Source organism: Pneumocystis jirovecii (genome assembly GCF_001477535.1).
Source record: "Pneumocystis jirovecii RU7 chromosome Unknown supercont1.19, whole genome shotgun sequence".
NCBI lineage: Eukaryota > Fungi > Ascomycota > Pneumocystomycetes > Pneumocystales > Pneumocystaceae > Pneumocystis > Pneumocystis jirovecii.
In genome coordinates, this window is record NW_017264793.1 from 1 (window position 1) to 15718 (window position 15718).

General features: G+C 37.3%; 6 protein-coding genes across 6 annotated transcripts; 4 read left to right on the forward strand and 2 right to left on the reverse strand.

The window, feature by feature from the left end:
* Nucleotides 1-613: 613 nt before the first annotated feature.
* T551_03609 (uncharacterized protein) lies at nucleotides 614-1224 on the reverse strand (the record flags this gene model as incomplete). Its single annotated transcript, XM_018375872.1, has 3 exons — nucleotides 614-780; nucleotides 820-937; nucleotides 1090-1224. 3 exons carry the CDS (start codon nucleotides 1222-1224, stop codon nucleotides 614-616), a joined length of 420 nt encoding a protein of 139 aa, XP_018227882.1.
* An 850-nt stretch (nucleotides 1225-2074) lies between these two features.
* T551_03610 (uncharacterized protein) lies at nucleotides 2075-2924 on the forward strand (the record flags this gene model as incomplete). Its single annotated transcript, XM_018375873.1, has 3 exons — nucleotides 2075-2376; nucleotides 2777-2837; nucleotides 2880-2924. The coding sequence occupies 3 exons, from the start codon at nucleotides 2075-2077 to the stop codon at nucleotides 2922-2924; spliced, it is 408 nt and encodes a 135-aa protein (XP_018227883.1).
* A 387-nt stretch (nucleotides 2925-3311) lies between these two features.
* T551_03611 (uncharacterized protein) lies at nucleotides 3312-6197 on the forward strand (the record flags this gene model as incomplete). Its single annotated transcript, XM_018375874.1, has 9 exons — nucleotides 3312-3800; nucleotides 3844-3994; nucleotides 4039-4205; nucleotides 4248-4501; nucleotides 4545-4681; nucleotides 4721-5525; nucleotides 5576-5687; nucleotides 5732-5906; nucleotides 5953-6197. The coding sequence occupies 9 exons, from the start codon at nucleotides 3312-3314 to the stop codon at nucleotides 6195-6197; spliced, it is 2535 nt and encodes an 844-aa protein (XP_018227884.1).
* A 203-nt stretch (nucleotides 6198-6400) lies between these two features.
* T551_03612 (uncharacterized protein) lies at nucleotides 6401-6719 on the reverse strand (the record flags this gene model as incomplete). Its single annotated transcript, XM_018375875.1, is given in 4 exon segments — nucleotides 6401-6481; nucleotides 6493-6536; nucleotides 6564-6680; nucleotides 6692-6719. The coding sequence occupies 4 exon segments, from the start codon at nucleotides 6717-6719 to the stop codon at nucleotides 6401-6403; spliced, it is 270 nt and encodes an 89-aa protein (XP_018227885.1).
* A 3149-nt stretch (nucleotides 6720-9868) lies between these two features.
* Nucleotides 9869-12174, forward strand: T551_03613 (uncharacterized protein; the record flags this gene model as incomplete). Its single annotated transcript, XM_018375876.1, has 4 exons — nucleotides 9869-10727; nucleotides 10774-11346; nucleotides 11395-11582; nucleotides 11648-12174. The coding sequence occupies 4 exons, from the start codon at nucleotides 9869-9871 to the stop codon at nucleotides 12113-12115; spliced, it is 2088 nt and encodes a 695-aa protein (XP_018227886.1). The 3' UTR covers nucleotides 12116-12174.
* A 282-nt stretch (nucleotides 12175-12456) lies between these two features.
* On the forward strand, nucleotides 12457-15423 carry T551_03614 (RuvB-like helicase 1; the record flags this gene model as incomplete). The annotated part of the gene is made up of 10 exons (XM_018375877.1): nucleotides 12457-12466; nucleotides 13213-13343; nucleotides 13405-13450; nucleotides 13538-13738; nucleotides 13814-13861; nucleotides 14214-14455; nucleotides 14515-14664; nucleotides 14710-14865; nucleotides 14914-15020; nucleotides 15069-15423. The coding sequence occupies 10 exons, from the start codon at nucleotides 12457-12459 to the stop codon at nucleotides 15421-15423; spliced, it is 1446 nt and encodes a 481-aa protein (XP_018227887.1).
* Between the last annotated feature and the right edge of the window lie 295 nt (nucleotides 15424-15718).

Sequence of the window (15718 nt, forward strand, 5' to 3'; positions counted from 1 at the left end):
GGGGGGGGGGGTTCAGGAGTATTCTTTTCAATCATTGACACAACTTTATAGGTTGGCGGTAAGAACAAGTATGAAATAGTAGATGGACGTCTTCAGCCGTGTATTTCAACTCCTTTGTCTCTCGAGAATGCAATGAAAATGATCATTGACACATATACAAGTGTTGTTGAGCGTCATATACAGGTATGAATTTTTATTTTATTTAAAATAACCTAATACTTATCACAATTTTAGATTGGTGATAAATTTCAGGCGTTTATTGTGACAGCCAATGGTATACATATACAAGAATATCCATTAAAACAAGATTGATTGTAGTGTACATATTTTTTGTTTTAAATAATTAATTTTTCATAATACTGATATTCTTATATACTTTTTGTTGTGTTTATGCAAAGAACTTGAATCTTAAGGAAAAAAGAAAACAAATAGAAACAATTGTCAATAAAGCAGTTGTGTAACTGAAAGTTTCTACGAGCAATAATTAAAAGTATTAGAATCCTTTCTACAAGTGTAGATTTTTTTGAATATTTTTATAGGTTGTAGTAAAATAGATAAGATATAGTTAAAAATAATGGTTTACAATGCAAATGTATAATATATAACATTACCATTATGTTTTTACCGGTGGTTTGTATCCTCGAAAGCTAACAAACATCCAAAATTGCCATATTAAGTCGAAAAAAGCAAAAGTAAATGTTAATCCATTTGACATTGCTGGATTATTTGAAAAATAAATCCATAGTACTAATACAAAAGCCTGTATTGTTCGAAATGGTGCTATAATATAAGTGGATTTTTTTTTGAAAATATATTTACCTAAATCTTTAAAAAACATCATATCCGTTTTAAGCAATGCAAAAAGATAAATAAAAAATACTTGAAACAACAGCAATCCACCAACTACTACACATGTTGGATCCTCGCTTGGTCGTGCCTATCTTTTAATTAGCTCCAGTTTATTTGAAATCTAGCTGTAACGAGCTATATGATAACTGCACAATTATATTCTAATTAAGTTGATATTAGGGTTTAATTAAACTTCTAAAATGCTGTTATATTGTTACAGCTGCAAAAGCTTTGTTTTACCAGATTCATTGCATCTCCTAAAACATAAATAAGACCTTGTTCAAGAACTTTGTGTGGACGTAATATACATGCAACACTTAATGTACATAAGATCACCAAATAGCTTTCTAGTTGTGCTTGAACCCCAAGTAACATTTTTCTTTAATGATAAAATAGAAATAAAAGTTAAAGTAATAAAAATAAATAAGAATTGATTAAATATAGAGAAATTAAACAAAAAATAAGTCTTTTTTCTACAATTTTTTTTTAATATGATATTTCTTTTAAATTCTAAACCCTTTTTTAAGTTGTAAATTTTAGTTTAATCCTAAGGAAGGCTTAATTATATCCTTAATAAAAATTAGTTAAATCTTAATTAAATTTAAAAAAAAAGAACAGAATAGTTACTTTAGGGTTAGAATAAAGCTTCCAGTAATTTTTTATATTTTTAATTAATCCTAGTATTTCGTGTTAACGTTGAATAACTTTAATCAAAGTTAAGTAATAAGTGTTGTTAAAAAAAACTAAAAGAATAAAACTTTATAGTTTTAATATAAAAAATTAAGAATGAAAATATAAAATTTAAAAATTTCAAAATCCACTTAAACTCTAATAAATTCTTAAAGCTTAATTTAAAAATCAGTTCTCTAATACCTGATTTAAATAACTCTTTTAATTATATATTAATTAAATTATATAATAACCATTGCCAAGTTTTAAATGTCTATTAATTTCACGTTAATTTAATGTTAATTTTAAGTTCGATAAAGCTTTTGAACCGATAAATCGTGGTTTTCTATTAAAATTTTCGACTCCATATTTAAATATTTTATATATTTTTTGATTATTAATATAAACAGGAATTTCTAAGAAACTCAAAAACATTATAGATTTTGCTTAATACATATATAATATAATTTTGTAATTGAATATACAATGAATAAACATCAAATATATACTAAAAGTTTTTAGAAACGAAAATACACATACTTTTTGGCTGATAAGAATGGATCCGAAAGTTCTGAAGAAATTGCCGCCTACGCTTGCAGGGTTTTTACGAAGACACTCAGCTGCAAGTATAGAAGGTGGTGCAGCAGCTGCAAATCTATTTAAATGTGTTAAAAATAAAGAAACTGGTTGTTGGAAAGATCCAATCTATTCCTTACGCCGTCAAGCGGTATTACGTAAAGAGGCTGAAAGGTATGGCTTTTCAGAATGGTTGCCAACTCGAAAGGACTCTAAACGAGCGCCAATGAATGGTATTTCTCGATGGAAAGGTACTCTTGACGAACGTACACGTGCACAGAGGTAAGTTGATACAAAAATCAATAATATGGAGCGAAATGAATGAGAACTGTGTTCAAAGAAGCATGAAAAGAGCAAATAGAAGAATTGGCGCGTATATTGAATGAAAAAATATATACATATGGGACACGTATAATAAAATATATGTATTTTGAATATAAAAAGGACATAGCGTGTATAAACAGAAGACAATGTTTACATATAACTTAACATACTGAGTTAAGTGCTCTTCTGAATACATTATACATTAATATGGTTTTATTTGCTACATCATATGTAGTTGAATGCATACAAGGTTTCGACAGATAGACAGAAAAAGAAGTATAATTATGCATAAAAAATTGCATTGTTCTATTTGAAATTTCGCTTTTTTGAGGTTTACAATAAAAATTAATTTTTAAAGGATTGCACGGATACAAAAGGCATTGGAGGAACAACCACAGAAAATAGCTGTTTGGAAAGCGGTACGTTGGCCCATGTATATAACTCTATTGATATCTTTCTAGGAAAAGAAGAAAAAACTAAGCGAAAAGGATATTTTTATCTCGTAAAATAATGGAACAAAAGATGGTATAAATGAATGACTAGAAAAAAACTTGAAGATTTATGGCACTTGAGTATTTTGGTGTTTTATTTAAGAGATATGGAATAATGTATTTGTTCTTATTATCTTATGTATTTTTTATTTTTAGACTTAACTATCTTTTTCAAACTTATGATTAATATTTATAGGTTCTGTGCGTATTTCGTAAGACGTTGACGATAAAAAAAAAAACTAAAGAATTAGTTAAATAGTAGAAATGGATATTAAATATGCATTTTTATACATTTTAAAGGTCTTTTAATTATATAGAAAACGTATGTTATTTTTGGATCAAAAAAAATGAAAAAAAACCGAGTTTTTTAGGTCATTATTTATCTATGTAAAAGGCATCTCAATGGATGGATTCAATAAGCTTTCAGATAGTACTGAAAATGCTAGCATGAACAATATTTCCTCTCAAAATGGTGCATTTTCTTCAGGGATTGTTTTAGACAGTAACTCTGAAAATATGGTGCTAAATGAATTACCACTTGAACCGCCATCTGAACCGCCACCTGAACCACCGCCTGAACCACCACCATTACCTCTTTCTTATCCTCCACCATTACCTAAAGAAGTTACGGCATTATGCTCAGATGGTTTTAAACAGCCGTTTTCTTCTATTGAAAATTTTAGTGGTAAAGCATTTTCTTCTGGAGCAATCGAATATGATGGGTTTAATAAAGCTGTAAATTGTTCTGCAGGTGCTTTTTTTCCAGAAATTCCTAGATCTACGTCAGAGATTGTCCCTAAGAATGGTGCAATTCCAAAAGCAGAAAAAAGAGAGCCTTTATCTATTGAAGAGTTAGTTAAGAAGAAAAAAGAAGCAGCTGCTATGAATCGAGTAAGAAATGTATCTAGTGAGTTTTGTTATTTAATCAAAATAGCCAAAGTTTTTAACTCGGGAACAACGTGAAGCAATTGCTCTTGAAAAGCGTCGTTTGGAAGTTGAAAAGCGCCAACAAATTGGAAAAACAGATATTATAAGAAAGTATTCGTTAAAAGACTCTCAGGATAATCTTAGTGGAAAGGAAAAAGGTAGATTTTTTTTTATGAGTAATATACTAATGATTTGTGTTTAGATGGGCGTTATTTAAATCGGAATAAAATGATTCCTACTGAGCCAAAGGCTATGAGAAAAGAACAAGATGCTTTGGCAAAGCAAGCTGCCGAACTGTTTAAATCATCAAAGAATCAAGAAGCTAAAGCTGAAATGACACCTGAGGAAAAAGAAGTCGAGGATATTCGGGTAATTATTATTATTATTTTAGAGGATTTTAATATTTTTTAGAAAAGATATTTGGGAACAGGGGATAACAAGAAAAAAAAGCGTAAGACAAGTGAAAGAAAGTTTGTGTTCGATTGGGATAATACAGAAGATACTTCATCCGATGTTAATCCAATATATTTGAATAGACATAGTGCTCAATTTTTAGGTCGAGGAAGATTAGGTGGTTTTGATGATAAAAGTAATAATCACTATACGAATTCATTTATTGATATGCTCGTACGTTCTGGTAATGATGAAGATAAAAACAGGGCTAAGTATTTTTGTTTTTATTATAGTTTTTACGCTAACTTTTTCAAGACAATTGATGGATATGGAATATAAGAAAAGTACTAGAATTAGTTGGGATGACAAACATTGGTCAGAAAAGCCTTTGGAGCTCATGAAAGAAAGAGATTGGCGTATATTTAAAGAAGATTTTAATATTTCTTCGAAAGGTATTTTATACATTTAATTTATTAAATTTAATTTTTTAGGTGGGTCTATTCCAAACCCTATACGTAATTGGAAAGAGTCTGGATTACCAAAAATTATTCTTGATATGGTTGAAATAGTGGGATATAAAGAGCCTTCTCCGATACAAAGAGCAGCTATTCCTATTGGTTTGCAGAATCGTGATATTATTGGTATTGCGGAGACAGGCTCCGGAAAAACTGCATCATTTGTGCTTCCTATGCTTGTATATATTTCTACGCTTCCTCCACTTGATGAATATAATAAGAATGATGGTCCTTATGCTATCATTTTAGCTCCTACGAGAGAATTGGCTCAACAAATTGAAAGTGAAACAAAGAAGTTTTCCGAACCAATGGATTTTGTGTGTGTATCAATTGTGGGAGGTCATAAAATTGAGGAGCAAGCGTTTAATTTAAGAGACGGTGTGCATATTGTAATTGCAACTCCTGGGCGGTTATTGGATTGTCTCGAAAGGCATGTTTTAGTACTGAGTCAATGTGCATATATTGTTCTTGATGAAGCAGATCGCATGATTGATATGGGCTTTGAGGAGACAGTAAATAAGCTTTTAGATGCATTACCTGTACACAATCAGAAACCTGATAATGACGATGCAGAAAATCCTGTGTTGATGTCTAAAATAATAGGAGGTAAAGAGCGATTTCGACAAACAGTTATGTTTAGTGCTACGATGCCTCCTGCTGTAGAAAAACTTGCAAAAAAATATCTGCGTCGACCGGCAATTGTGACCATTGGGAATGCTGGACAAGCAGTTGATACAGTTGTACAGATTGTTGAAATGATGAATACAGAAGATAAGAAAAGGTATTTTAAAAAAAAGCTTTTTCTCTATCCTTTCTAATATATGTTTGCAGACGAAGATTAGAAGAACTTCTTAATAGTAATGATTATAATCCACCCGTAATTATCTTTATCAATCAGCGTCGTAGTTGCGATGCTTTGGCCAAGTCACTTGCTCGTATTGGTGTACTTTTCATCATTTTTGTAGCAAGTATATTAATCAATTGTAGTGGAATGCGGTTACATTGCATGGAGGGAAAAGCCAAGAACAACGTGAAGCTGCTCTCGCACAGCTTCGTTCTGGCGAAGCTGATTGTTTAGTGGCTACCGATCTTGCTGGAAGGGGTATCGATGTTGCCGATGTGTCTCTCGTAGTAAACTTTAATATGGCTAAAACCATTGAAGGTCCCTTTCTTTTTTGATTCCCGGATTTTACCTCACCTGTATACAGATTATACTCATAGGATTGGACGCACTGGGAGAGCCGGGAAGTCTGGCACTGCAATTACCTTTTTAACCCCAGAAGATACTGACATAATGTATGACCTCAAACAAACCATTAGTAAAAGTAGCATCTCTAAAGTACCCGATTGGTTACGGATGCACGAGGCTGCACAGAGAAAGCAGGATAAGCAGCCCGCTAAAAAGACAGCAGACGAATTATTATTTCAAATTCCGTCTGGTAGATGGTATTAGCTTTAATTGGTCTCAAAGTATATTTATTTATTCCTTCTTATTCTACCTTTTCTGGTCTTGGGCTGTCTTCAATGGTTTCAGGCAGCATCTATTTCTTCGTTTCTCTTTCTAACACTGCTAATAATGTTTTGTGTAAGTCTGTTTGTATTTTACTGTATCTCTAGTTACTGTATCTGAGGCAATATCACGTAACTTGTTTAAAATCACGTGATTCGGCTATCGGGATACGTTGAACGATCACTTTTCTTTTGTCTGCGCGATAGACACTGAGACATAATATCGTTCTAGAATAAACTATTATATTTAGGCATGGCTTTTGTTTCTTAGAGTTTATGTCACCTGTGTAATATACATTTCAGCACTCACGGTTTATTCCGAAGCTCTTTGAAAGCACCAAAACATTCAAAATATGTTGTCTAAAATGTATTGTTTCATGCATATCTTGGTTCATTGCTTCCAACTTATCATTCCCTTTCCGTATCACTCTTAATTACTATATCTTATTTCAATCCTTTTTTCCATTTATTTCACTACCACCACATTAACCCTCTCAGTGCACGTGACTTTAACGGTTCCATTGTATCACGTGATTTAAGGACATACGCTCACTTAAATACCAGTTGGTTCAAGCGTGTACATGTGTGTCCCTTAGCGTATATACAGTTATATGCAACGTGTATGCATATATTGCTGTCACAACAGAGATGTTAATTTATATTAAGATAGATCTATTTCCGTACTTTACGACTTTTATTACTTTTAAACTGTCAATTTTGATAGTAGTTGTAGTCGATGCATCTCTATATGCCCTTTTGTGCAGTATATATTCTCTGCCAATGCATATGAAGGAACACATTCCAGAGATATGTGTCCCATGAGAGCAGAATTGCTATGGAGATGTGTTCTCTGCACCTTGCACTGAGATTAGAGATATATACTATACACGTAGACATACATATATGCCAAATACACATACATATACATAGACATATTAAATATTATATATTATATATACAGATATATATGGACACTATATATTCATATCTATACATAGAGTTTTTGGGTGTATTTGGTGTTGGCGCTACTACAGGCTGTTTGTCTCTTGTACAGTTTCTGTATAGTTTTTCTGTGTATTTTACGCACTGTATCTCTTTTTATATTAATGTAAAAACCTCTGTTACACTGCACAATGTACGTCCATACACTCCACACACTGTGTATATACTGTGTATATACTGCATTATATACTGCATTATATACTGAAACACTTTATATATTGCACACGCAACGTATACTCTTCGTATGCATGCAGGCGTGCCACAGAGTACCTCTGCCTGTATAGACTGTAAGCATTATACAGATTCTATACTGTATATGTTCGACGTGCACTGTGCAGATTATACACTGCATACATTATACATGCTACACACTATACATGCCATATATATTACAGATAGTATATACACTAATCCTCATACTATAGACTATACATACTACATATAGTGTACACGTTGTGTTATACATTATACCATAGACATTGTATTATACATACCGTATACGTTACATCGCTATACACTGTACTATACATAATGTACTACACAGTGTATATATATATTGTACGTAGCGTATAGCATATTTTGCACACTATGCTATACATATCATACAATGTACGTTGTTATATATACTGCTATACAGCATATACTATACTATGCATGCTATATGCACACCATAGTATATATTCTATAATGCGTACATTTACACTATTTACAACTGACCTTTATTACACCCAATTTATACCCATACTCATAGCTGCATCCATATACTACACGTTCTAACTCTCCACTCTAATCTACACCCTAATCATATACTTATACTATATATCCAACCTACATCTTATAACACTACACACACACTGCACACACACTGTACACACATTGTACACACACTGTACAGAGTGCACTGCACACCACACAGCGTATACCATACATATACATATATGCACTATAATTATACTGCACACTGTACACCATAGACATATCATACAGTGTATACCATAAATATATCATATATATCATACATATACATACATATACATGCACATACTATACACATAGCATAGTTATCCTGCACAGTGTATATTACACACATATTAAATTATACACTGAAGACCAGAATCGCTGTACGCTGTAAAGCTGTGCTATCCAACCATCGTAGCGTGTATTGTGTAGCGTGTATTATATATACATGTGTATACCCCATATACTGTGCACACTACATGTCATGTATGCTACACGTTGTGTATGCTCACGTCATGTATGCTATGTATGCTATATTATATACACTTATATACACTATATATGTTATATATGCTATGTATTATGCTTTGTATGCGTTGTATGCGTTGTATGCGTTGTGTATGCGCAGTGTACCCGCAATGCAGCAGCATATGCACCGTGCTGTGTAGCAATGTATGCACTATAGACACATACAGTACATACATTGCTACACTGTACGGTGCATATGCAGCGTGCCGGTGGGCGTTGTGCGTGTGTATGCGCGTAGTCAGTGTATGCGTGTATGTCAGTGTATATATGTATATATATGAGTGTATATCTATATATGAGTGTATCTGTGTGTATATAGTGAGTGTATGCGTCAGTGTGCACACTGTGCACGCAGTGCATACAGCATAGTCTGTGCATAGCAGTGTATGCGGCGAATGCGACGCATATACACCGCATACAACGCGCATACAAAGCATACAACGCACATAGCGTATAGCATATAGCGTGCATAGCACACACAGCGTGCAGCACACATGACGTGCAGCATAGCATATGGGCGTATGTGCATATAACACGTCTGCTCACGTCCGCTGCACATGCACTCTATGCACTATGCACAGCGTGCAGCCGTAGTGCATACACCACGCATATGCACTGTACCAGTGGTCTGTCGCACGTGTGTATGCACATGTATACACACAGACATGTATATGCTGCGCATATATATACTGACATACATGTATATACACATATATACTCACTCATATATATACTCACTCATATATACACATATATACACTGTATATACTATACATACATATGCGTACGCATGCACACGCATACATGCATATATAGACACACTAGTTGTATTGCACTGTGTACACCGAACATCATACATATATCATGCATATACCATACATATACCATACACATGCACATACTATATGCATACACATACCTGGGCTACACCATAGTGTGCTGCAGTGTATGGTGCGCTGTAGTGCAATGTACCCATAACATACACACCGTATACACCGTATACATCGTATACACCGTATATACCGTATATACCGTACACACACTATATGTATGCTTGTACACACTACATGCACGTGCATACCAGTGTGCACTGCACCGTGCAAGCATGCGGCGCCGCTCCCACGCAGCGTGCGCAGCGTGTGCTGCGTATATGCGTGGCGCTGTGTATAGTGCTGCGTGTATCACTGTGTAATGTATGCTGACTAGCGCACACTACACTGTGCGCAGTGCTGCAGTGTGCATTGCACAGGCAGCGGAACGCGGACACGCGGCTGCGCAACGAGCCCTAACCACGTCACGGCGCTGCGCTGCGGCGCAAACAGAGAGCGCCATCGGAACGTCTGCAGAATGGGCGACAGCGTCGTCTGTGTCGCCACCGACACCGCCTGCGCAGACGGCGCAGCGGCCGAGACGGGCCGTGTGTGCGCTGATGATGTCAACGGCGTCGCCAAGCAGGAGACGCCCGCAATCACAGAGGCTGCGCTGACGCCGCCCTACTCGAGTGACGCCTCACCGCGGCACCGCGCAAAGGCCGCCGAGAAGCGTCGCCGCCCCGAGGACGGCGACCCTCGCGAGGCGCCGCCCGCCAGCGCTGCGCCTGCCGTTGCCAGCATGACCAAGGAACAGTACAAGTACGCAGTGTCCGTGGTGCGGCAGCTGCGCAAGAACAGAGACGCACGGCCGTTCAACCAGCCCGTCGACCCCGTCAAGCTCAACATTCCGACATACCCGTCGGTGATCACTACACCGATGGACCTCGGGACGATCGAGAAGAAGCTCGCAGGTAAACTGTATGCGAGCGTCGAAACGTTCCGGGCAGACGTTGAGCTGGTCTTCAGCAACTGCTTCACATTCAACGGGGAAGAAAGCGCCATCTCCGGGATGGCTAAGACGCTGCAGGGCATCTTTGAGCGGCAGATGGAGCAGATGCCGGGTGCGGACTATACGGGAGGAGCAAAGGGAGCAAAGATGAGAAAAAAGTCAGAAACAGAAGCAACAGTAAGCGGAGGAACACAGCGGATCGGGGGAGTGGCAGACCGGCCGCGGCGGGAAATCCACCCGCCGCCGCCACGGGACTTGCCATATAATGAGGCGAAGCCGCACCGGCGAAAAAACGCGGCGCAGTTGCAGTTCTGTCGGAACGTAATTAAGGAGCTGCAGAAGAAGACTCACGAGAGCTATGCGTTCCCGTTCTACCACCCAGTGGGTATGTAGAAGGCCCCCAGGAGGGGTTTATATTTATGTGTTGGAAGATGCGGTGGCACTTAACATCCCCGACTACTACAAGATTGTCAAGCACCCGATGGATATGTCGACGATCCAGGGAAAGCTGAACAGCGTGTACAGCACGGCAGAGGAGTTTGAAAGCGACGTGCGGCAGATGTTCAGGAACTGTTACAAGTTCAACCCGGTAGGGACGCCGGTGTACAACATGGGGAAACGGCTGGAGGCGGTCTTTGATAAGAAGTGGCAAGAAAGACCGGTGGACCAGCACGGATACACGACGGAGGAGTCGGACACGGGGTCGGAGGAGATGGACGAGAATGAGGGAATTGCGCAGCTGGAAAAGCAGCTAGCGATGATGTCAGACCAACTGAACGCAATGAGAAATAAGCGGGCAAGCATGAAGGCGAAGAAGGGGAAGCCGAAACGGAGCGGGAAGAAAGGGGGGTATAGGCATGAGGAGGAGCATCTGCGGGTGCTATCGTTTGACCAGCGATCGGAGCTGGCACAGAAGATCAACCATCTGACGGGGAGCAAGCTGGATACGGTTCTACGTATCATGAAGGAGTCGATGCCGGAATTGGAGGAAGTAGGTGACAGGGGTTTAGGGGGTGTGTTAACGGGGGGGCTAGCAAACGGATGAGATTGAGCTGGATATCGACTCGATGACGCCGCGGACACAGAGCCGGCTGTGGAACTTTGTGATTTTGAACCAACTGCCAAGCACGCCGATTGGGGCGGCGAGGGCGAAGCCGATTGCGCCAAAGAAGAGTCGGACAGTGCTGTCGGAGGCGGAGCAACTACGGCAGATCCGGCAGCTCGAAAGGCAGCTTTCGAGGTTTGAAAACAAGGGCAACGGTGTGTTTGACGGGTAGGAGCCGAGGGTGGGGCTGATGAGGACAGGCAGCAAGTATGGTGCGTCGAGTCGGTCGGGGAGCGAGGACTCGTCGTCAGCGAGTGAATCGAGCAGTGCCGAAGATTAGCAGCGGGAAGAGCTCTGGAAACGGGCGGGAATGGGCGGAAACGGGTCCTCTGGGTCCTCTAGGTTCCTGGGGTTCTTGGGGTTCTTGGGTTCTCGGCGGGCCATTGACGAGCGCTCGGCAGGTGCAGGGCGAGTCATTGGCAGGCGGGGAATGTGCGCTTGGAGGAGGCTTTGGACAAGAGTGGACAGGAGTGGGCATGTGGCGGCGGGGCTTGGTTTCCAGATTGGTTTCTAGTTTAGACAAAAGTTATGGCGGGTCTTTGGTATTCTTTGGGTCGTGTTTGAGTGTCAGCCTGGTTCGGGCCAGGATTTACCAGTTTTGCGTTCCTTTACATACGCGGATCTCGTGTCGAGTCTATGATCCTTGGAATCCTCTTTCAACACCTTAATTCATCAGTGGGGCGAGTATGGGTATATTTACAGTGGTGTTATGTGTGGGACATGTATTATCAATCATTTGTGTATATTTTATTTGAGGCGTTTCTTAAGTAAAATCTTTTAACCGGAACCTTTCTTTTAAGCATTTGTACATAAGCTGCTGAATACAAGATAAAGTAGAACAAGGGGCTGATCACTGAATATGGAGCGTGGTTCTTGAGCTTGGAGGGCTATTTGTATAGAGGGGGAGGGATGTCTGAGCAGTGGAATCTGGTCGGACGATATTTTATTAAAAGTCTCTTTGTATTTGGCATTAGTAATATATTGATTATTGTATTCATGTATTGTATTCATGGTGTACTGTATAGCATATCGGTTTAATCATACATCGGAATGTGTATAATTTCTTCGTGCCCGTTCAACAGTTCGAGTGCGCTTAAGAATCCAATGAAACTATCAAAAGGTAAATAAGAGCAATCGTGTTTATTTAAAAGGCGCTTGAAGCCATAGTCGGAGAGATTTGCTCAGGATAAACTCCTGCAATCAAACAAAATGCCATAAAGACACACAGGCTATATAAAACAAAATACACTGTGGATTGTAATGCAAAGGAGGAAATGGCTGTGTTTAAAATATTGTAAAAACAAGTGTTTGTTTGGGCAGAAATACACATGCTACACACAAATGATTTGATAAAATTGAAATATAAAAAGATCCATGTTTAAACATGCTTTGAAGATGTTTAAAAGCAAGACTATTTTTCAGAAAAATTTGGAGTTTGAATAAAAGTTAGGAGATGCCCAGAATGAAAATAGGCTTTATTTTTGAATCTAAACATGGTCTATATGTTTAAAGTTTTCGTATAAATACAATCCTATTTGGATGACAAACAGGATTAAATATGGCTGTAAGAATTTATTTTGGAGCATTAATAAACTACAAGATACAGTGGAGTACGGCTAGTCTAAGCAAATTTTAAAAAGATACTAAAACAGTTTTGAAGCAACTTTTGAATAATTTTTAAATTTCAACAATATTTTAGAGCCTAGTGTTTAGTGCTTTATTGGCGTTTTGATATTTAAAAATCGATATTAATAGCATTTTGTAGGTGTTGGACGGGAAGTACGGGTGGCAGCACATTCACATTTGCATGGATTAGGTCTGCGGGAGGATGGTACTGCCGAACAAGTTGCAAGTGGATGGGTTGGTCAACAGCAAGCTCGAGAGGTACGTTTGACCGTATAAACGTCATTAGATGTTGCAGTGTGTCAAGCATGCGTAAAATATAGAAATATTCTAGAAGAGAATTGGTATACGAGTTTTAATTACATGTCTAAAGACGAATGGTATTTTGTTTTTCCTCTGTATACCTTTTTTTTTCATTGTTTTTTTTATAATTTTGCGCATTTATGATGTACTTTTGACAATTTCAGAATATTTGCAGACATTACTAACTCTGCAGGCATGTGGAGTGGTGGTTGATCTAATTCGATCACGGAGAATGGCAGGTCGTGGTCTGCTACTTGCAGGGGGGCCAGGAACTGGAAAAACAGCACTTGCACTTGCGGTTGCACATGAACTTGGAGTTCGTGTGCCTTTTTGCCCAATGGCTGCTAGTGAAGTCTACTCAGCAGGTTAGTAACACTGTCATGGGCACTGCAGTGGAACTGTAGATGTTTTTTTTTGATTTTTTGACTAATATATGCTAGAAATCAAAAAAACTGAAGTGTTAATGGAAAATATTCGCCGTGCAATCGGTATGAAGCAGAGTTTGTGAGTAAAGCAAAAGATGGATGAGTAGAATGAATAGTAAACGACTGAAATACGGGTTAATATTTCAAATGGTAGAATAAAAATATTCTTTTTTATTTTACTATAAATGCATATTTTTTCTTTTGGACAGTTAAGTATTTATACTTTTTATCTATTTTTCCGGTTCTTTTTGAATATTTTTAAATATTTATGATGAAGATTCAATGTCTCTGTTTATCACGTTAATTTCAAAATGTGGTGTACTATATTCATTCCTTTTGACTCATCTCGTCTCTGTTTCTCACATGGCTTAACTCGATTATTTTGAATAATGTTGATTGACTAACGGTTGGCTAGGTTTGCGTGTCAGGGAAACAAAAGAAGTTTATGAAGGCGAAGTTGTAGAAATGACTCCAGAAGAAGCAGAAAATCCTCTTGGAGGATATGGCAAAACGATTGCACATGTAATTATTACACTTAAAACATATAAAGGCACAAAACAGTTGAAACTTGACCCAAGCATTTATGAAAGTATCCAAAAAGAACGTGTTACAGTAGGGGACGTGATTTATATTGAAGCGAATACGGGTGCAGTTAAAGTAAGTTTTTTGTTTTATACAGTAATTATCATTTTGTACTAAAAATCTTTGTTTTATAGAGAGTTGGGCGTTCAGACACATATGCAACGGAATTTGATCTTGAAGCAGAGGAATATGTACCAGTTCCGAAAGGAGAAGTGCATAAAAAAAAGGAAATTGTCCAGAATGTGACTTTGCATGATCTAGATATAGCAAATACACGACCTCAAGTATGTAGGAAAATATCTATTATGTGCTTTTATATTGAGGGTTAGGGTGGACAAGATATTATGTCCATGATGGGACAGATAATGAAACAAAAGCGAACGGAGATTACAGATAAATTGAGAAAGGAGATAAACAAGGTAGTAAATAAGTATATTGATGAAGGAATTGCAGAATTAGTCCCCGGTGTGTTATTTATCGATGAGGTTTTTTGGTTTACGTATATTATTGCTGTATAATTGATTTGTTTTTAGGTCCATATGCTTGACATTGAGTGTTTTACGTATTTAAACCGTGCTTTGGAATCCACCATTGCGCCTATTGTAATTTTTGCATCAAATCGGGGAATGTGTGTGATCAGGTAAGACTCATTTACTTTGAAAAATTAGAATTATTAATATCAAACAAGAGGAACCGAGGATATCGTCTCTCCTCATGGGATTCCCATTGATCTTTTAGATAGACTTTTAATTATACGTACACTTCCTTATACGTCTGAAGAAATTAAAATAATTATTCGTCTTCGTGCAAAAACAGAAGAACTTCAAATCACAGATGCCGCTTTAGACATACTAACAAAACAAAGTACTGTATCTAGTTTAAGATATGCAATTCAGCTTCTAGCACCGTCAAGCATTTTTGCAAAAGTTAACGGAAGACAAGAAATTGATGTACAAGATGTCGAAGAATCTATTGCTCTCTTTTTGGATGGCAAAGAAAGTGCAAAAGTGGCACAAATTCAAAGTAAAAGTTTTATAAAATAAAATAGCTATTCTTTATTTAACTATAATCTATTTTTGGACTATTAATTATTAGACATGTTCAAGATATAAAGAAAAATAAAATATAATGAACAATAAGTCCTAAAATTTATATACAGGGGAATGTTGGCCATGTTTAACCCAAATTTCTCCTAATGCTTATTTTAAAAATAAAGTAAAATAATATATAGTACATTACCATGCAACTATAAATATAAGAAACACTAAGACAAAAATAATCAAATACGTTATAAATTTATTTGTTACTACCCTTTAATAGTTAGCCCTTCGTTTATAT